This window comes from Colletotrichum costaricense (assembly GCF_030867565.1).
Source record: "Colletotrichum costaricense strain IMI 309622 chromosome Unknown Scaffold_12.1, whole genome shotgun sequence".
Classification (NCBI taxonomy): Eukaryota; Fungi; Ascomycota; class Sordariomycetes; order Glomerellales; family Glomerellaceae; genus Colletotrichum; species Colletotrichum costaricense.
The window spans coordinates 73,685-94,346 of record NW_026848241.1 but is presented as its reverse complement, the minus strand read 5'-3'; the positions used below and the strand labels follow the sequence as shown (position 1 = coordinate 94,346).

The window sequence follows — 20,662 nt, the reverse complement described above, 5'->3', positions numbered from 1 at the left end:
AATGGTCGTTTGTTTCTGCTAGGCTGCGGGCAAGCCAAGGACGAGGCGGATACGTATGATTTTTTAGGTTGAAATGACGGGTATCAAAACTTTCGTGTAACATGTATTACAAACCAAGTTCTTTCTTTGGGAATGAACGTCTGTTCAACTGCATCTTCCTTCGTGGCCTAGGCCATGCGTGCATTTTTATGTCTTCAGAGATTCTTGTCTCATGATCTACTAAAGTCCACTAGGCTGACGCAGTCTGGGTTGTGAAGAGACCGGCGCAGCATCTTTATGGTTCCCAAATTCATTCTAACGGGACGGACCTCTGCAAGGCTACAAGTGAAACTCGTAGCTTTAGGTCAGGCAAGGTAAGTAGGTAGAACTGTCATTGTCTAATCCGATGGTCCTCCGTGGCTCAAGCACTGGTCAACCGGGGCCGTCCGGACCCACACGTCTGACAGTACCTGATGAAGCCTGTTCGATGTGGTCTTTCGATGGGATTGACCCCGGGGAAAGAAGACGAGAAAAGGTATACATGTGATCGCGACGGGAATAAGTGAGGGCAGCTCAGGAAAAGAAAAAAAAAAAAGGAGTGAAAATTGTTTGCTGGATTTACCCAGTTAACCTAAGTTCAAATGATCATCTGTACACGTGTAGGTATCTACTCTCGAGTAAGGAATGGGGTAATGAAAGCGCACTCGCAGGCAGATGTGAGCTGAGACAACTGGAAACACGCTATGGTGGGACTGATCAGTGATGTTTCTCGAACGATTTGTCTTGGGAGGAAAGTGACTGTGGCTGTATATTTGCAACGGTCAGCGGACTCGAGCGGCCCCCGATCACCCGATTCGTTATTTGGCTGAGATGAGGCGGTACCTGGCTAGCTGGGTAGCTACGGCACGGTACTCCGTAAAGTAGGTAGACACCTATTCAAGGGCAAGCATGGATGCGCAGCGCCCTAGGCCTAAGATAGTAGAGGTATTACAGAGCGGGATGGGTTTTCGCCACGGATCCCGGCGCAGAGGCCGCGCAGAGCCCTCCAATGCACCACCTCTAACTTCTCCCATTCTTTTATTCCCGGAAGCTGCCTTTCTTTCACAAGAACTCAAATTCGTTCGTTTGTTCGTTCCATTGGTATTTCAGCACCTGCTCCAGCCATTCCTCGTCCCAAGCTCCTTTCTGAGCTTTGCCGCCTTGCACATCCGACAGTCAAAACCCAATTGCAACGTCACAAGACGGTCGTGCCGGAGCCGCGAGCGCAAGCGCAATGGCTACCTCCGTGGGGACAGCTTCGGGTGGGAAGCCAAAGAGGACGAGGGAGTACCCGCTCATGTCGCGCCGCCAGATTGAAGATTTGATCGCACAGGGCAGAGTTGTCACAATAGTTGACGATTTCGTCGTCAAGTTGGACGGGTGGCTAGCATACCACCCGGGCGGCGACAAGGCTATCCAGCACATGGTCGGTCGAGATGCCACCGACGAGGTCACCGTGTAAGCGCACCCCTGCTCCTCTCCCGATTCCCACCAGATCCTTCCCCGTCGCAGGCTGGGAAGAGGGAGAGGAAGAGAAACAGTAACCGAAATCACAATGGCTTATTATTGTCTTGCATCCCGGCAGACTGCATTCTCCAGAAGCCAAGGCGCAAATGGCTCGGTATCGAATCGGAAGAATCGAGGGCCACTGGAGGAACTTTGTCCCACCCATTCAGGGAGGCAAGTTCAGGACGATTGAGCAGGGCGGTCCCGAGTTCGACCATGCCGAGGACGACGACGCACTGCGCTTCTTTGGCGCCTCGTCTCCCAGCGACGTCAGCTCACGAGAAGCCTCGCCCGTATTCGACACCACCGAGAACCACGTCCGTCACAGAAACGGCGCTGTGGCGAGCCCGAACTCAGCCTCTGGCTCTTCGGCCACGTCAGTCATCGACGATGGTCACGACGACAAGGAGATGGACGGCACTGCTTTCCTCGACTCGGAGACACGGAAACAGATCCGTCTCGACCTCGACAAGTACCCTGCCCTGGACGACGAGACGCAGTCAGACATTGTGCGAAAGTACAGGCTCCTCGACAAGCGCATCAAGGCCGAAGGGCTTTATGACTGCGACTATCGTGCCTACGCCATTGAAGTATCACGGTATACGCTTCTCTTCGTCGGTATGCTGACGTTTCTGCGATGGGGCTGGTACTTCCCAAGTGCAGCTTGTCTGGGCTGCTTCTGGCACCAGCTCGTCTTCACCGCCCACGACGCCGGGCATATGGGCATCACTCACAACTTTCACGTTGACACGTGTATTGGCATCTTCATCGCTGACTTCATGGGCGGTTTGTCCATTGGATGGTGGAAGCGGAACCACAACGTCCACCACATCGTCACGAATTCTCCCGAGCATGACCCTGATATCGAGCACTTGCCCTTCTTCGCCATCTCCCACCGCTTCCTTGGTAACTTGACGTCGACCTACTACGAGCGTGTGATGGAATACGATTTTGCGGCCAAGCTGTTCATGAAGGCGCAGTCGTATCTCTACTACCCCATCATGCTCTTTGGCCGCTTCAACCTGTACAGACTCTCGTGGGACCACCTCATCATGGGCCGCGGTCCCAAGAAGGGCATCGCCTGGTGGCACCGCTGGCTCGAGGTGGCTGGCCAGGTTTTCTTCTGGGCCTGGTTCGGCTACGGCATCGTGTACAAGTCCATTCCCACCAATTGGGACCGCTTTGTCTTCGTGATCATCAGCCACATGTTCCAGGCCCCGTTGCACGTCCAGATCACGCTCTCCCACTTCGCCATGAGCACCGCAGACTTGGGACCCCACGAGTCGTTCCCGCAAAAGATGCTGCGGACGACCATGGACGTCGACTGCCCGACCTGGCTCGATTTCTTCCACGGCGGCTTGCAGTTCCAGGTCGTCCACCACATGTACCCGCGCATCCCACGCCACAATCTGCGCAAGACCCAGCGGCTCGTGCAGGACTTTTGCAACGACGTGGGTATTCCCTACGCCCTCTACGGTTTTGTGGACGGTAACAAGGACGTGATCGGTCGGCTGGCCGAGGTGTCCCGGCAGGCTGCCATCTTGGCAAAATGCCAAAAGGTCGCGGCTGATCACATCCAGAGCGGCCATGGTCACTAATGGCATCCTGTTGGCTGTTTCGGTCTTGTTTCTGAATCTCACAAAAAGAGTTGGTCTCATTTTCGTCATCTGGCTGCATAATGTACTTCTCCATATAGATACCCCTCTCGCCGCGGGGAGAGGAAGACAATGACCCTGTTCGCGACTAGGGGTGGTAAGGAGAATGATGTGAGAAGAGGAGACATGCATACCAACCATGTGGTATGTGGCGCTCAAGCCAAGATTAGCTATAGTATCTGGAAGAATCGATCTGATATGACATGGAAATCTGTGTTCGAACGAAGGCGCATGCACACGGTGTGACAAACTTATGCAGCAGACCGCATGATCGGGTTGCCCGATCTGTACTTCTTCGCCCGACCTTCCTTGAGCCGCTCCTCCATCATCTCTGGAGACTATGTGACTACTTCCGAGGTTTTGGCTGTGCCACATCCAACCACCGCCCTCTATCATGGTTTGTACCGTTTCTTATTCCACCTTGTGCGCGAGGAAAGGACGGGTGAGAAAAGGGGAGAGAAGAGAGGGGGGGAGAGACAAGGGGGACTTGTTACCAGCAACTTACTACCATCCCAAGACCTTCAACCGGCGTGGGATTCTCTCCTCGCTCCCCGGTTTCCCCAACGGCCAATGAACGTTGAGACAGAACGGTGAAACGACAGGCATGGAGACAACCCACATGTCGGAATACGGAGTAACGAAACGATCTAGAAGCGCGATCGCAGGGTCTCAACGAGCCATGCTACGAGACACAAGGGAAAGAGATGTTGATTTCCTCTCATACTTGCTGGCTTTTTCCACAAGTATATGGCATGCATGGCATGCGCCCCAGCAGTACCTCGATGGGAGCTTTGGGCCTTTTCTTGACCACCACCCGTCTCGTGCATACCTCTCCACCCAGCCGTGGCACACATGGAAACGCTTCTTATCCCGATCCATGGTTCACGTTCCCGATCGGATGTTCTGACCCGGGAGTTATGCACGATCTGGGAATCGATGAGGCTGCTGGCCGTGAGACCCCAAACCATATCGGAACGTAACCCGGTTCAAGCCACTTAAGCTAGGTTTCAACAACTCCTTGAGAGAAAAGGGGGAGGAGGTAAGTTAGAGAAGATGGAAGGGTCCCGGGGGAAAACATGAAAGCTGGGGTGTCCAAATCCAAAAGCACAGAAACACCACGTAACATTGGAATAAGCAATAACGCCAAGCGGCGGGCACCCCTCTAGTTCTACACCGACCCGGACGGACGGGGAACTCCCTGGGTTCAACCTCCGTTTCCTTTTGACGAGGTTCCAGCGCCATGGCAAGTGAACGCGCTAAACCTCTCAGACCGTGGGGATACGAACGCCTTATTTGGACTGTCGTCCCTCTATCAGCGAGCAAACCGCGGTCTCTTCCTTTGGCGCTGTTCTCCTCAAAACAGATCCGCAACCACGGAACAAGAATGGGCAGAACGGGGCCTAGTTCGAGATACTAGAAGAGTCTTCATAGCAAGTCGATGAGGGGGTTGATAGAAAAAGCAAAAAAGTAGCATGTGCCACAAGTGATGATAGCAGAATAGTAAACAGTGATGGAGAGGGGAGGGAGGATCGAGACGCCGGGCCTGCCCAGGTTGCAGCGCAGACATGAACGTAAGGCTTCGGGGTGACACGGGACGGTCAACTTCGGAGGCCAGTCCGGCTCCCCGTGCTCCCGTCCCGTTGGTACTTGAAGGAAAAAGACGTAGTCGTAACATCAGATATGTTTTTGTAACAGCCGTTAGCCAAGTATTCACAACAGTCGATGGGGCTGTACGACCCATGTACTTACTTCCCGGGTGGTCGTATTGTAAAGTAGCCATTCTCACCAATTACGACTGTCTTTGGAATCATTGGTGCCTCATTAAGACCTCCTTCGAGACAGGAGTATGGGCGTCGTTCTGGATTGGTGAAGGGATGGTCTGGATCTGATAGTCCGATAGACTCCCGTCGCCACGTTTCTGGGCACGACTGTAGGGGGGATGACTGAACAACGCATGAACAGCAACTCCTGGACAGGTCCTCAACAGCTTACCGAACATGGCCAGGGTGCCAAAGGCGGTGGGCAGCTACTGGGTGAAGATCCCGGGCGTGTTAGTATGCAGTTCCTCGAATGCTTTGTTGACGAACAATTAAGGCGCAGGTCGAGAAGTGTATATAAGGTACTGCATATGCCCTGCCAGATGACTCGAGATCTTCGGCAGTCTCTCCAGCAGCGCCTTTATTAGCATCTCCAGAGCTCACAGTCCCTTGCCTCTACAAATTCTGTAGGTGTCCTACCACAATCTACCCGTAATTCCCGGGCATTATCCAGCTTTGAGCAATATCCGAGTCCGTTACCCAAACGACTAGTCGAAGAAGAGTTGGCTAAGCCGACGAGCAATTCGAACGGTGAAATCAACAGCTGCCGAGCTCTCTTTCCACACCGCTCCCAAACCTTTCAACCATGCCACAGGGCAAGAAGAAGAAGGCCTCAAGGGCACCGAGGCCCCCGAGTGATCCAAAGGGGCCCAAACCCAAGCATCTCCAGGAAGAAATGAACGAGGAAGCATACGAGCGAATCCTGCTTCGCTATGGAGAGGACGTAAGTTTTTGAAATGATAGCTACCCTCGCAAAGACTTACCGCTCACACAAAGCAGCACGAGTTTGTGCAGCGAGCTAGGATTACTCTCGACAAGAAGAAAAATCAAGACTCGTCGAGTAAGGATCCGCAAGGGGGCCAGTCAAGTAAAGGATAATAAGTGAGGAGCTTGGTAGTGTCTTCAGTGTGCAGACAGATCGATGAAGTTTCGTGTCGTTAGACACGTTTAATAATGTCGAAGTACTTGGCACGATGTTTCGGAGGCCAGTCCACTGGATTCCGTTATCGACTACTTACCTTTTGTATGTGATAATGCCGTGCCAACTTGTGATTTGGAGCCGAGTCATGATGATGATGGCAATGATTAAAAAACTGCCTGGATCAACTATGATAGTTGAGAGTGAGAGGAGATCGATGGAGAGAGAAGCAGAATCCAGCAGGATGTCGGAGTAGGGCAAGGATAGATGGAAGTTGGTCAGGCCGACCCAAATTACTGAAATTTCGGGGTGAGAATGATACACTGTAACTGGTTGAGATCAACGCCTTCATCTTGGCTTTGGATACCAGGATTAGCAGGTTGGTGTGGGATGTCATTGGTTCACGGGTCCTCTCATGTCTCTCTCGGAATCTCCTCTCCTCGTAAGATACTGGGGTGCCAGAAGCATGTTGAACAACTGCCTTTGTCGCGACGTGTCACCGCCGAGGTTTGGTACCCGCGACTTGGCGATGAAAGCTCGGTAGCATTGGGTGAATTTGCTGGGACTTTAGGAGCGGGGCAAAGATGAGAGAAGCGAAGAGAAAGTTGAAGAAGAAAAGAGCGTTTGTAGATGCTCGTCTCTGGGAGATGTACCAAGAGACGCCATACTTGGTATTTTACGGTGGCTGAGGATACACTCTCTATTGAACATAATATGGCGGGGGTTGGGAAAATGCTGTCTCCAAGTTTGTAAAGATTCCTGTCCGGAGATAAAGGAGTTGCATCGACGCATTAATGGCAGTTCAATGCAATGATCAACGTCGTCGATGTTTGCCTCCCTCACTTGAATGTTTACTCCCAGTAATTACCCCGCTAACCAAGGTGAGTGTTTGTCTCATGTCAACCAAGTTATCAGGATGACAATAGGTTCGCACGGCTGCAGAGTCCCAGAAATAGCCACCATACTCTACCCAATACCTGGGGAGGGACCTCTTCACTTGATACTCTATTACCTTGGCTGTCCCACTGTATTGAGCCATGCCAAAGCACCTTCCCTCGCACTTTCAGTCGCTGGAGATTGCAGTTCCCCCCCAGGTGCCTTGGGCTGCTGTGGCTTCCTGTAATTCATGTATCCGCACCTAGGTGACTCGTCTTGAGGTGCAGAACTCGAAAGCGAGGTGTCTGGTACCTATTGTGAGTAACTTGGCTTCCCAAAGACGCGGAAAGAAGATCTGGAGCTGCCTTTCGCAAGTACCTTGGCACCTTGCTCAAGGTGCGGGTGCTCAGGAGGAAACGGAAAAAGGTACATCCCATGAGCAAGGTACTTTGGGTGCTTGAGTGTACCTAGGTATGGAAGGGTGCCAGTGGTTGGTTCTTCGCCAGTGACGCCACACCACCTCCGACTGCCGCCTGCACCCGCCTCTTTTTTGACGTCCCACGGTCCCAAAGCCTGCTTCCTTCTTGTCTCGCCTGCTCCTAACCCGGCTGCAGCCTCACTTCCGCGCGCCTATCGCGACATCACACTTCAACGCGGCACCTCTAAACATTTCGTCATTCCCTCCATCTGCAACTCCTAACTTGTTTAGTTTTCTTCAGTGACGGCTTCCAAGTCCCCAAGTCCCCGACACTTCCCACTAAACACACGGATACTGCCACTGTGACCCGGGAGTGACCCCAGCTCAGGTCACCTAGCTCAGCTCAGTTTAGTTCTCCATTGGCTCCTGTCATCTTATCCGTATCCTTCTCCACCATTTTGACCCAACGCGGACTACTGATATTCGTGCCTACCTTAACCTCACCTGGACTTGGACTGCACCCGACTCGTCTCATACAAGGTCCTACGCCAACGTTCCGGGACATGATCCCGTCGTTGCTGTCTCGACCTCGCCATCAACCATGGAAGTCAGCATCCAGAGAGCTTTGAACGATAAGCTCTATGACAAGCGCAAGGTCGGCGCACTTGAGTACGTCTTCCCATTCCCAACTGCCATTCTCACTCACTCCATCTCACTTCGTCTCATACTCATCTCATGCTCTTCACTCGTGGCTGACTCTTTCGTTTCCCACTTACCTTAGGCTCGAACGGGTCATCCGAGAATTGGTAGTTACTAGAGACTATCCAAGAGTCCAAGCAATCCTCGAGCAACTCTGCAATGAGTTCGCCTACGCCGTCCATCAACCACATGCCCGAAATGGAGGCTTGATAGGCCTGGCAGCAGCTGCCATCGCCCTCGGTCACGTATGTGCCAACATGTACCTTTCATGAACTGACTGTTACCAATATTATCGGCCTGGACCTTTGTGGCTGATTATCAACATCATAGGAGCTACCCCGCTATCTCGAGAAGATCGTTCCGCCAGTGCTAGCATGCTTCACCGATCAAGATGCGAGAGTCAGATACTATGCCTGCGAGGCCATGTACAATATTGCCAAGGTCGCCAAGGGGGAGATCTTGATATACTTTAACGACATCTTCGATGCACTCTGCAAGGTTAGTACAGTCGACGTCAAAGTCAAAGTAAAAAAAAAAAAAAAAAAAGCACCCCTCAATGTCTCCTTATGCCCGCATTTCTGACCTGACCACACACAGCTGGGAGCTGACTCTGAGTTATCCGTTAAAAACGGTGCCGAGCTGCTCGACCGACTCATCAAAGACATTGTCTCTGAATCCGCTGCGTCGTACGTATCCGTCCTTGAGGGAGAGTTGGACCAGCAGGAGCTTAGCGACAAAGACGAGCTTGAAGAACGCGCTGCCCCTCCCACCGCCTTTTCCTTACGCCGGTTCATCCCACTCCTCCAAGAGCGCATCTGGGTCATCAACCCCTTTACCCGCCAATTCCTAGTTGGCTGGATCACATTGCTCGACTCTATTCCCGACTTGGAACTTGTCACATTTCTCCCTGACTTCCTCGGTGGTTTGCTCAGGTTTCTGAGTGACCCAAATAGAGATGTTCACGTTGCAACTAGAGCCTGCCTCGACAAGTTTCTTAGCGAAATTAAGAGGATATCTAGGATCAAGAAGGGCATCGCTGAGAGCAAAAAGTCGCGTGAAGGCGGAAAGCGGAAACGCGAGGAGTCTGTAGATTCGGGGAGTCTCCAAATCGGCCCGGAGGAGGGCGATGAGGTTGATTCGCAATCCGATGACGATGATAGTAGCGGCGAGGAAGACTGGGTACCAGGACAAGATGTCCAAATCAACTACCGAAAAATTCTCGAGATATTGACCGCCACTCTGGACTCGCCCCTTGGTAAGGCTTGCATTTCACACCGCCACGGAGCTTCAGCCTGAATCATAGCTAACTCTTTGTGTGATAGAGGAGGACTCTCTCTTGGAGTCGCTACGATGGATAGTTGAGTTCTTGGACATTTGCCCCGAAGAGGTGCTACCATTCACTCCCAAGGTCCTGGCTCACATGCTACCTGCTATGGCCAGTGGTGTTGAATCCATACGCCAAGCTGCCGCACGCGTCAATGCAGGCCTAATGGATTACGTCGTCTCCCTCTCTGATGAGCCTGAAATCGGCGGCAACTCCCAGTCCATGTCACGCATTCCAGTATCCGGTGAACGGCAAGAGGGGCCATCTAGTGCACGAGCTTCTCTTTCTAGTTCACGGGACCTCGAAATGCGGAGCCCAACCCCAGCCCAGGGACACAATCGTTCTCTCTCGACACCTGTTGCGCCGCTAGCAAATAACCATCCCCAGGTAGATCTGGACTATGCCGCAGCCGTGAACGCCTTGACGCTCTTGTTCCTCAATGACCATGAAGCAACTCGCGTTGCGGCCTTGACGTGGTTGATAATGCTTCACAGGAAGGCTCCTCGGAAAGTTCTCGCGTTCAACGACGGAACCTTCCCTGCCTTGCTTAAGACGCTCTCGGATCCAGCCGAAACTGTCGTCACGAAAGATCTACAGCTACTGTCACAGATTTCTCGCAACAGCGAAGACGACTACTTTTCAAACTTCATGGTCAACTTATTGCAGCTGTTTGCTACTGACAGAAAACTGCTGGAGACACGAGGGAACCTGATCATCCGTCAACTTTGCGTTAGCTTGAGCGCGGAGAGGATATACCGTACACTCGCAGACTGTATCGAAAAGGAGGAAGATGTCGAATTTGCTAGCATAATGGTGCAAAATCTGAACAACAACCTCATCACTGCTCCAGAGCTGTCGGAGCTGCGCAAGAGACTTCGGAATCTAGAGTCGAAGGCAAGATTACCGATTTTCCTACTTCGACTACTTTGCTTACGAACAATTCACAGGACGGACAAACTTTCTTTGTCGCGCTGTTCCGCTCGTGGTGCCACAACGCCGTCGCAACCTTTTCCCTCTGCCTGTTGGCGCAGGCTTACGAGCAGGCTTATAATCTTCTGCAAATTTTGTGAGTCTTGAGCTTGTTGCGATTTTCTTACGACCACTGTGGGCTAATGGAGCGGTCACAGCGCCGAGCTGGAGATGACGGTGAATATTCTCATCCAGATTGATAAGTTGGTGCAGTTGATAGAATCTCCTGTATTCACTTGTGAGTTCCCAACAGCCCATGATCTCACTCCAGCTAACGATCAAAAGACCTCCGACTGCAGCTGCTTGAGCCTGAGAAATTTCCTCACTTGTACAAATGTCTGTACGGCCTTTTGATGCTCCTCCCCCAGTCCTCGGCCTTTGCCGCCCTGAAGAATCGCTTGAACGCTGTCAGTTCAATCGGTTACCTCCACATTGCCCCCAAGGTGTAAGTGCTACTGGGCCGTACCTGTCCCTAGGACATTGGCAACCTCAACATGTAATTACATGACAATTGCTGACCCTGACTTCATAGGAATCCACCGTCCACTGCAAGCTCAAGTTACGACAGGCCGAATAGGCTTAAGAGTAGAGAGGATAGCATCATTCGATGGAATGAGCTACTAGAGAAGTTCCGCACCGTCCAGGAAAGGGCTCGCCGAGCTCAGAGACACTCTGGCGATGTTGAGGAAGGCCGCGGCAGCCTCGGTGTGGCGGATCTGCGGCTCGGAGAAAGCCTCGACTCCAAGGGACCAAAAGAGGCACGCAACACGAGCGGGCCACCTGTTCCAATCAAAGATCCTCCTCCACCTGCACCACCGGCAGCCAAGAGATCAGGTTTGGGAATGCGGCAGATTAGGAACCTGGGAGGCGCAGTCAGGGGAAAGCGGCCTGGCTAAGGGTCGATGCAGACTGGTAGCCTTCAGCGAATCATTGTTCAAATACCCCTAACACACGCAAGCGCACGCTTGTAAGTGTCTGTATTGTAAACGAAGTAGAATAATCATCAACGGCCTTTGCGGGGACTTTCGCGTTCAACGAGTCCTTCGAATATTGCATCGCGGTGCTGCGCAACGGCCCGTACTTCTGCGCGAAGGTGTTCTAACTCGGCACGGGCTGTTGCGACATCATCGGGGAGAGCGGAGAACTGGCCGACTTCGGCATCCAGACCCTTCTTTTGGGCAAGGAGGTCAAGAAAGCCGGCCTCGTCTTGAGCAACCTTTTCGATGGTAGGATGAGAGACAGCTGGGGATTGGTTGAGGGTAGCCATGCGGTCCTTGATTTCGGGGATGCGCGCGGCCATCGTCTTAATCCTCCTCTGCATGTCCAAATTCTGCCGGGCCAGGTCAGCGACGGGTTTGTAGTCGTCGCTTCTCAAGGTGCGCAGCATCTCGCGGGCCATGGCAGCCTCTCGCTCAATATGGCTCTGGAGGATGTGCACCCGAACGCGCATCTGCTCTAGCTCTGAGGCTTCGGCGTGCAGAGCAATCATGGAACGGCCAAGACTCTCAGCATCCGGGTGGGCTACGGAGAGTTGACATGAAAGGGTGGCCAGAGAATTCAGCGCGGTGCGTCCTTCACGGGTAAGGTGATCCTGTACGGTGCCGAGAATCCTCTCCCGGACGGTGGCTGAGGTCGGGAGGTCTGATTGGGGTTCCGAGCGGTCTTGGGCGATGCTGAGCTCCTGGAGGGCGGCGGCCTCGGCTCGAGCGACTAATTCACGCTCTTCATCTGCGGCTTCGTTGATGTTGGCAAGGGCCAGGAGGGCTTTGAGGGTCTCGGGACTGCGCTCGAAGGGCGGGATGGAACGGCCCTGGTATTTTGAAGCGAGCCAGCCATCAACATAGCTCCAGTCTTTGGCGGTGGAGGCGGCGATGCGGGCTATCGAGGGTGAGAAGATGGCTGTTGAAGGTGGAAGATGAGCCATGTTGAGATGCGGTGAGGTTCAGCTGTCTCTTTTCCTGTATAGAAACTCATGTAGAGGCACCCCTCTTTGGTATGAGCAGTAGAGTTACCGGCAGCTATCGTTGTCGTTGTTGCCTGTTATTTTGTCAAGGAATTTGGGGTGCATTGGCTGCCTTGTCTCGCGACTGATTGGCGGCGGGAGGTTCTGAAAGGCAATGCAAGTGAAATGCAGGGTACGAACGGCAAGGTACGTAGTTCTCTGTAAGGTACAGAGCTCTACCTAATTAGGCAGAGTGTGAATGAGACCCCTGCAAAGAAGCGCTAAGTGGACCCGATCTCCGTTGTGTCTACTGAAATCTGGACACTTCAGCGCGTCTCCCAAGTAAGAGTCCCCGTCGCATTCATTGACGGAATATTGAGTTTGCGACTCGATCCTCCTGGGGTGGTAACTTCAAGGTAATGCGCTATCCAGTTTGCCGGGTTGCCATGCATTATTTACCAAGGAACCTCACGGAAAAGGAGATTCGTGTTCATTTCTATGACTTGTTATTGCCTTGCCATGGTGTACGCCAGTTGCTCGAGGCAATTATGGCTATTAAAAGAGCCGATTGGTGTTTGTGTACTCCTAAACAACGTACAGCATCTCCGGGAGAAGGACACAAAGGAGGCTTGTCACTGTCAGCCCGTTAAGGACTACTTGCCCCACAACCTTAGCTTTATATGGTCATATGTAGCTTTCATCCTATCCGTATTACTTGGCTTCTTTTGAGGACAACTTTTCCAATTTCCTCACTCTCTTTATACCCGCCCCAATCCCCCCCCTCTCTTCTTAAGCCTGGGTCCTGTCTTCTTTCTCCTTCGAAACCTGTCCACATACTCCCGCCCTCATATCCGGCTCTGAGCAACAGATTCCTCTACACTCGTTATTCGCAATCACCTGGCGCCAGCCATGTACGTCCGCCTTTGCGCCCTGGCTTTCGCAGCCAGTCTGCTCTCGACGCCCACTCTCGCCATATCCGCCGACCAGATACCCTCCGATACCCCCGTGTCTTCCCTCCTTACCACCGCTCAAGCTCACCTTTCGAAGGGCCAGACGTCCGATGCCCTTGTGTACTACGATGCCGCCGTCGCCCGCGATCCTTCTAACTACTTGACGCTCTTCAAGCGCGCGACAACGTATCTCTCCCTCGGCCGTACGAACCAGGCAACCGAAGACTTTAACAAGGTTCTGTCACTCAAGCCGGGCTTCGAGGGTGCCCATGTGCAATTAGCCAAGATCAAGTCCAAGATTGCAGACTGGGACGGCGCAAGGGAGCAGTACAAACTGGCCAAGAAGGACCCCGCTTCAGTTGAGCTCGCTGCTCTCGACGAGGCTCAGGGCGCTGCCCATCTCGCTGAGGCAGCTGAGAAGAGCGGCGACTGGGAAGCCTGCGTGGGACATGCCGGTCAGGCCATCATGACCGCCAACCGAGCCATTTCCCTGCGTGAGATGAGATCGCGCTGCCGTTTCCAGCGGGGTGAGGTCGAGGAGGGCATGAGCGATCTGCACCACGTATTGCAGATGAGGCCGGGAGACACGACGCCGCACATCAAGATCGCCGCCATCACCTTCTACGGACTCGGTGATCTCCAGAACGGCATGGCCCAGACGCGGAAGTGCCTGCACTCCGATCCCGATTCGAAGCCCTGTAGGAAGCTTCTGAAGCAACAAAAGGCCATTGAAAAGACCCTGAACAGGGTTAACAAAGCTTTCGAGAAGAACCAGCCCATGACTGGTGTCAAGCTCCTGATCGACTCTGCCGACGACACTGGATTGATCACAGACATCAAGACCCAAGTTGAGGAATTGCGCGCTGACGGCACAATCCCCTCCAATGCTCAGTCATCGCTGTACATTCAAGTGGCAGAAATGGCCTGCCAAGGTTACTACGACGTAAGTACTGCACTCAACGGAAGAAGCTGCACATGATTTGACTAACAACCGCCACAGATGAACGGCAAGAAGGCCAAGCAATACTGCGAAGAGGCCTTCGCTCTCAACGAGCAATCCTTCTATGGTTTGCTATACCGCGCCAAGGTCATGATGGAGGGAGAAGAGTTCGAGGCGGCCATCAGGTCTTTCGAGGAGGCTAGCAAAATCCGCCCAGACAAGAACGACGTTGTCCAGCCCCTCATGCAAAAGGCCCAGATTGCATTGAAGCGGAGCAAGACGAAGGACTACTACAAGGTACTCGGCGTCTCTCACGACGCCGACGAGCGACAGATCAAGCAGGCGTACCGCAAGCTCTCCAAGATCCACCACCCCGACAAGGCCGCCAAGCAGGGACTCACAAAGGAGGCGGCGGAGAAGAAGATGGCATCGATCAATGAGGCGTACGAGGTCCTCAGCAACCCTGAGCTCCGCGAACGTTTCGACCGCGGCGACGACCCGAACAACCAGGAGCAGCAAGGCAGCCCGTTCCAGGGTAACCCCTTTGGCGGCGGCCATCCGTTCATGTTCCAGCAGGGCGGCGGCGGTGGAGGCCAGCAATTCCACTTCAAGTTTGGCGGAGGAGGCGGTGGTGGCGGCTTCCCCTTCTAATGAAGACGGGGTTGTGACAGCATTGAGAAAGACTCTGAGAGAGCGCAGCATGGAATCAAGGAGTTTTATAGGTCAAAGCCTGGAGTTTCACGGGGCCTCACTCAACGGCCGGCATTACTTTTTATCGTCATTCGTAGTTTGAGACGGGGAAACGGCTCTAGGCCATGAGGCAAGAAGCCAGTCAAGTGCACACTTCCCCAGATATCTGGGGTCGATTCCATTGTCTAAGGTGTCAGAAATATACACAATGTGCCAATACATCTTTCCATCATGGCTTTCGGTTTTAAGCGTTGAAATGTCACCAAGTCTCGTCGTCAAGACAATTGCGCTTGCCGTCAGAGTGACGGTGTTCGCAAGGAGACGAAGACGACCATACAGATCATGTTATCGACAGAGGGCAAGCCTCGCATGCTGGAGGCTTTTAATAGTTTAACTCAGCGCGAATCCCGCGCGCCGAGATCACCTGAATGCTTGACAAATTCCGAAACGGTAGTTCAGTGATGTTTACCTGTTGCTGTCACAGGCCCGTGGAGGCAGAACATGCCAATGACAGATCATAGCGAATGTAGAGGAGAGTGAGGGACGGCATATCAGATTAGTTTCTATAAATCCGTCCGTGAGCATACCAACTCCAGGCAAGTCCGTCATTTCCTGACGCCAACATGTTGAGTATCCTTTCAAACGTTGCGTTTTGCCAAACCACCAGCTCCCCGGCACCAGATAGACCCGCTTGGAAGACGGCGTGTGTCATTCCTCGCGCCACTACCTAGCAGAGGGAGAGTAATGCTCGCCGGGATTGCTGGTATCGTGCTTATTGTACCCCCAAGTATAAAAAGACCAATTCGGTGGTCCGAGTTCCTCATGGGCCTCGACCCTGATTTCTAAATTTACAAGACCGCTCTAATCGGTGATCGAATCGTCAATGACATTCTTTTCTATATGCGCAGCGGCGGACCGCCTTCAAGGGTTCGGGTTGTCGTTCTTGGAGATGAAGTAGGCCCTGCAAGGTTGTTGTATTAGAATAGTGCTTTGCTGATGAGTGATTAAGGGCAACATACTTGCAAGCCTCGTAGGCAGACCAGCAAATGGCAGTGCTGGGCATGGTGGTCACCACGCGGGGGCGCACACCCTTGAAAAATCCGCGGAAACCCTCACGCTCGTACAGTAACCGGCAACCAGCCATGAATCCGTTCACGTTCCTCAATGCTGGGTCGGTGGCAGTTCCTCGGGTCTGAAGCATCGTCTTGATGACATCCATAGGTGTAGTCAAAGCGGCAGCGAAACCACCGGCGACACCACCAGCCAAGCAATGTGTTGTGGGATCGTATCCCTTGTTGGGGTTCATGGCCGTCGATATGGACTCGTACGCCAAGAACTGGAGGGCAGTGAAGGGCACCGTCATGGAGAGCGTGGTCGGGTAAGAGACGTAGAAAGCCGCCAACCCCTCAGTCTTGTAGACATACTTGGCGCAATCGGTCATGGAACGGTACATCTTGGCCGACCCCTGAATCTGCATGCGCTGCTTGATGACTGAAATGAACTCGACGTCAGCTACTGGGAATACGAGTGGAGGAATTAGATGACGTTAAGACCACGCACCATCGAAAGGGTTCATCAGCGCATCGCTGGCGATCGTAGCGCAAGCACCACTGGTCGCAGCAGCCAGAGGATGGTGGACACCAGCTTGGTTGCCACCCATTACATGCTTGACAGCTTCGTATGTAGCGAAGTAAACAGCATGAGCGGGACCTAGAATAGTGAGCAAAAGGGAGTCATTAAGCATAATAGCGGTCGTGCTGGTAGGGATTCACTCACCGGCACCGGCAACAACACTGGACATGCCTCTCCACAAGCTCAGGACGCCCTCGCGACTAGCTATGCGGTATGTACCTTGAATCACACCATTGTAGACGGCCGAGGGATTGGGGTTCAGGACCTGCATGCGAGTCTGCAAAGCTCGGGGTTAGCGGATGATCGTCTGCGATATCTATAGTTATGGAAGGGAGCCGCATCGTACCTTGATGGCGTCAATCGGATACATGACGGTATGCTCCTGCAAATGTAATGATCAGCATCCGGGATCTTGTGGATTAGCAAACTTGAAGGCGGGCCAGCTCATTCGGGGCCGAGACCGCAGATGAAGGGTATGCCGTACCGCTATGCCCGCAAATGCCCCAGCAGCCATGTTCTGCACGAGGGAAAAGTTGGGCGGTAGAGATTCATAGCTGGTAGAGCAAAGAGTCAGCAGGAGGGTACTGGTATGGTGTGCGTCATCGTCAAGAGGAGTCGAGGGCGAAGGGTGGCGGCAGAAGATGTAGGCGTGATGAATGTGTAGATGGGGGCATTGCGCACTCGTATTCCTCGGCGGGCTCTGCATTGGGCTGGGCCATTGCGGCCACAGCAGATGCTTCGCCGTAGGGCTTGGGCTGAAGAGCCGCCAGATTGACAGCTGGAGGGGGATCGAGGGGGTCGGCGATGGCGACCACGGATGTGGCGGGAGGAGCTCTCGTTGAGGGAGAGACGGAAAATATCGCGTTGGCCGTCTGTGCCGATGGCTTCTCTGGTTTTTTTTTTCTTTCCTTTTCACTCGCGATCTGCTCTCGTAGGCCTAGGGAAACTTATGGCTCTGGGCATACAATCGGATAGAGCCGTCGATGATCGATTCGGCCGGGAAAAGTCGACAAGTGTCGGGCAACGGCGTGCAATGACGAGGGCGAGTGCAATGGGAGCTATTAGGAAGAAGCGAGCGACCTTGAAGCTCACGGCGCCGTGCGTTGGGAGTTGCGATGCACGGTTGGTATGCAGGTGGCAGTTGCGAGACTTGAGGTTGTAGGAACGGCGGAGGTAAGGAAGGCCAAACCACGTCGTAACTAGCAGGAGAGGGAAAAAAAAAAAAGGCCAATTGGAGCTAGCAGAGTCAGGTAAAGCACAGGCAGTGGAGGCCGGGGCTAACGTGAAGGTACATTTACTGTGGATTGGATGTCGGGGCCGAGAAAGAGAGGGGAGCTAAGGTATTGGCACCTGGGTACGGAGTACTGCGTACTTCGTACCCAGAGAATGGGGAGAAATCACATACCTCACATTACCTGGCCCAAGACTCCAGGTAAACAATTATTACTTGGTCGGTGAGACACGCTCTGTGTTGCAGTTTCCGCACATCTCTTGACTACCTTACCTAACGTAGCTATCTTGTTGAGTGGTAGATGTATCAAGGCAAGGCAAGGTAAGGTACATTGGTGGCAGTTGGAAGATACTTGGTTGGGTCATAGAAGTCATAGAAGTTTCTCCTCCCAGCGGGTTTAAGGCGAGCTGAGGTGGTTTTCCAGGGACTCCCGGGCGAACTACAGCCCGGCCTACCAAAGGTATCTTCCAACGCCAACGGACTTTTGGCCATAAGGCACGGGCTTCGATTAATATATCAGGCACCTTTGCCCTTGGAACATTGAGTATATGTCTCTAGATATGCGTTGGCATGTCCACATTGCTAAGATGCAAACATGCATATCACCCTTGGAGTTCCTCGTAACAAGTACCGAGTGTTTACTGAATTTTTGATAAATGGCAGAGCATGGCGACACAGTGAGCCAACATTTCTTTACCTGGAAAACGAGAGGAGAATGTATTGGTGTCCCAATGTTTCCGTAGACATCAGAATAGCAAGACCGGGAATAGGTCAAGAAGAAGGGGGGCAAACCCAGAAACGAAAGAGCGGTACCAGACAGTGTCCTCAAAAGTGTTCCAGCTCAACACTCAAATGGACAGTCCAGATTCCAGAGTCCAACCTCGGGTCTCGTCTGTTGCGGCCTCGGAGATCAGCGGCCCGCTTTTCCCCAAGACCCGGCTTGCCAGCAGCCAGTAGGCACTTGACCTCTTTTTTCCAGCTTTTCCATCCTGTTTTGTCAAAACCTTTCCCCCAGTCCCAGTCTCTCCCTATCGAGGCTATCATTGCATCTGGTATTTTGAAAATCTGGTCAGTGGCAGGCAGAGTGGGTCATCCTAGTAAGATCTGTGTGGATTTCTTCCCCTGACTTTTTGTTATCAATCTCATCTCTGTCTGCTGACCCTTCGCCACGTCTCTCCGCCCACATGTATCCGTAGGATCAACCACACTTCTATGTCCGTGAAGCAATCGAACGCCGCGGTCGCGGTAAGCCGCAGTGTGGCCAGTGTATGTATCGTTGCGTTGTTGGCAGTATCATTTCTACGTTTTCCTCCCTGACCGTGCAGATGCCAGAAAGACAAATCATGACGCTGACTTTACATCCGATGTGACCACATCCACCCCAATAGTCGCCCCCAACACATCAGACTTTGTATCGATGTATCATTCAACCTTTTCCCTCCATTTGAGGACGACAGATTTAGCTCGAGATGAGACCAGGGGATGGCTGGACCCCCGACTCCCATCATCAGTGCTCAAAACGAGTATCGGAAACCCCCAAGATGAGGATTACTGTGTTCATTCTTTTTTCTTCTTCGGTTTACCCGTCCCTTTCTTCACTCGCTTAGCTAAGTCCGTCAAGGGTTCGGCCGACCCCCCGGATCCAGCCCGTGCTTTCAATGGATCCGCCTGGCCGGTGTCTCCAGTGTTCCGACTCTCCCTATAAGCGCCCTCCGGCAAGTGGCTAGGAAGACAAAGTGACTTTGAAGCTACCCGGTTAATGGCTGAGGTGGTGATGGGTCCCTGAGCTGGGTCTCAATAGAGAGTGAGCACCTCCACTGCAAACAATATGTCAAATCCAGTCAAGTGGTAATGCCCTCATAGCCTCACAAGCACGCCCCTGCCCGGCACTCACTCTCCTGTCTCATCGTCTTTCTAGAAGGACAGAAGAAGCATCTGACCCTTGAGAAAGCTGGGTTTGACAAAAGGCTCCGGGGGACAGTGACCCATTCGTTTGCGTCCTCGCTTCAATACTTCTTCGTAAAATCATGGATCCTCCGGCCTCGGTTCTGGAATTATCGCACCCCTTTGGCGGGTCATATCATCTACCCCTGTCACTGATTTAGGTGATACTGCTGCGTGGTCGGCGCACACGGTACGGATGCGAACACAGCCAACGAAGACAAGGGCACTCTCCTTCCTCTCTCTCGTTCTGCTGTCTCTTCCCCAGACATGGCATATGGTAGGATTCAACACGATGGGCTCACGGGTTCGATACTTGCAGACCTGCGGCTGATAGGGGAAAGGAGACAACACGGAAGAGAGCGCCAAAGTCGTCTTGTCTCACTGCAATCGCAATGGTGCAATGCAAGATACGATCAAGGCTTTCATATTCGTTCATCTCGGTTGTCAGTAGCCTTGGCCCTTTCACCCTTTACTGACACGGCACTCGGGCCTCCATTGCTTGCATCTAATCTCATCTTATCAATCTCCAGCCCTAGGCCGCCCATCCACCTCGTCATGCGTCCGACAGAAAACTCTTTGCCGTTTCCACTGTCCCGAGAACCCGTACTGCTTCGTGGGCTATTACTTGGTTAGTACTCACGATGTACACAGCCTACATAGAACCTACGGCCCATAGCCACTCGAATGCTCGAACCTACGCCCACTGACTTAGCTCGACTCTCTTGCAACCCCCCTATTTATTGCGAATTTAAGCTTGCGCGGCGCGCCTTTTTTGCATCCCGATCCTCTTCTGTGAACCGCCTCGCCCAGAGGCGCTCACACGGTGCTCTGGAGCACGTGTGCGGGCTGCTCGGAGATACGACATCTCCCTTCCCGGTCCTGTCCGGCGTCCGCCCCGTCGGCGAAAGCAAGAGAACGTCACGTCCCCGTGCTAGTGGTTGAGATTTTCAATTTTTTCTTCAAATGGTCATTGCCGTCTATTTCATTTCTATAACAATACTACCTGTGTGTATACGACTGGGCTTCTTGAGCCGGGTATCCTCCTTCGCATTCCTTTGCCAACCGTGGCAGACCTACGGCAAGGACTGAAAGTGTGGAAACCCATTGGATCCATGGCCCCCTGGACCGTTTA

The 20,662-nt window shown here is 53.0% G+C and overlaps 6 protein-coding genes across 6 annotated transcripts; 4 read left to right on the top strand and 2 right to left on the bottom strand.

The window, feature by feature from the left end:
- Window positions 1-1,252: 1,252 nt before the first annotated feature.
- Window positions 1,253-3,122, top strand: CCOS01_10990 (fatty acid desaturase; the record flags this gene model as incomplete). The annotated part of the gene is made up of 2 exons (XM_060459143.1): window positions 1,253-1,476; window positions 1,604-3,122. The coding sequence occupies 2 exons, from the start codon at window positions 1,253-1,255 to the stop codon at window positions 3,120-3,122; spliced, it is 1,743 nt and encodes a 580-aa protein (XP_060309875.1).
- A 2,460-nt stretch (window positions 3,123-5,582) lies between these two features.
- Window positions 5,583-5,875, top strand: CCOS01_10989 (uncharacterized protein; the record flags this gene model as incomplete). The annotated part of the gene is made up of 2 exons (XM_060459142.1): window positions 5,583-5,720; window positions 5,777-5,875. 2 exons carry the CDS (start codon window positions 5,583-5,585, stop codon window positions 5,873-5,875), a joined length of 237 nt encoding a protein of 78 aa, XP_060309874.1.
- Window positions 5,876-7,810: 1,935 nt separating this feature from the next.
- On the top strand, window positions 7,811-11,097 carry CCOS01_10988 (uncharacterized protein; the record flags this gene model as incomplete). The annotated part of the gene is made up of 9 exons (XM_060459141.1): window positions 7,811-7,878; window positions 7,991-8,153; window positions 8,239-8,406; window positions 8,506-9,163; window positions 9,231-10,045; window positions 10,180-10,298; window positions 10,360-10,439; window positions 10,487-10,646; window positions 10,734-11,097. 9 exons carry the CDS (start codon window positions 7,811-7,813, stop codon window positions 11,095-11,097), a joined length of 2,595 nt encoding a protein of 864 aa, XP_060309873.1.
- A 107-nt stretch (window positions 11,098-11,204) lies between these two features.
- CCOS01_10987 (uncharacterized protein) lies at window positions 11,205-12,125 on the bottom strand (the record flags this gene model as incomplete). Its single annotated transcript, XM_060459140.1, has 1 exon — window positions 11,205-12,125. The coding sequence occupies one exon, from the start codon at window positions 12,123-12,125 to the stop codon at window positions 11,205-11,207; it is 921 nt and encodes a 306-aa protein (XP_060309872.1).
- A 927-nt stretch (window positions 12,126-13,052) lies between these two features.
- Window positions 13,053-14,684, top strand: CCOS01_10986 (DnaJ domain-containing protein; the record flags this gene model as incomplete). The annotated part of the gene is made up of 2 exons (XM_060459139.1): window positions 13,053-14,036; window positions 14,094-14,684. 2 exons carry the CDS (start codon window positions 13,053-13,055, stop codon window positions 14,682-14,684), a joined length of 1,575 nt encoding a protein of 524 aa, XP_060309871.1.
- A 960-nt stretch (window positions 14,685-15,644) lies between these two features.
- Window positions 15,645-17,552, bottom strand: CCOS01_10985 (uncharacterized protein; the record flags this gene model as incomplete). The annotated part of the gene is made up of 8 exons (XM_060459138.1): window positions 15,645-15,684; window positions 15,743-16,214; window positions 16,284-16,433; window positions 16,500-16,632; window positions 16,702-16,737; window positions 16,840-16,939; window positions 17,037-17,278; window positions 17,367-17,552. Coding segments are annotated over 8 exons (1,359 nt in total), but the record flags the coding sequence as incomplete, so codon positions are not given.
- Between the last annotated feature and the right edge of the window lie 3,110 nt (window positions 17,553-20,662).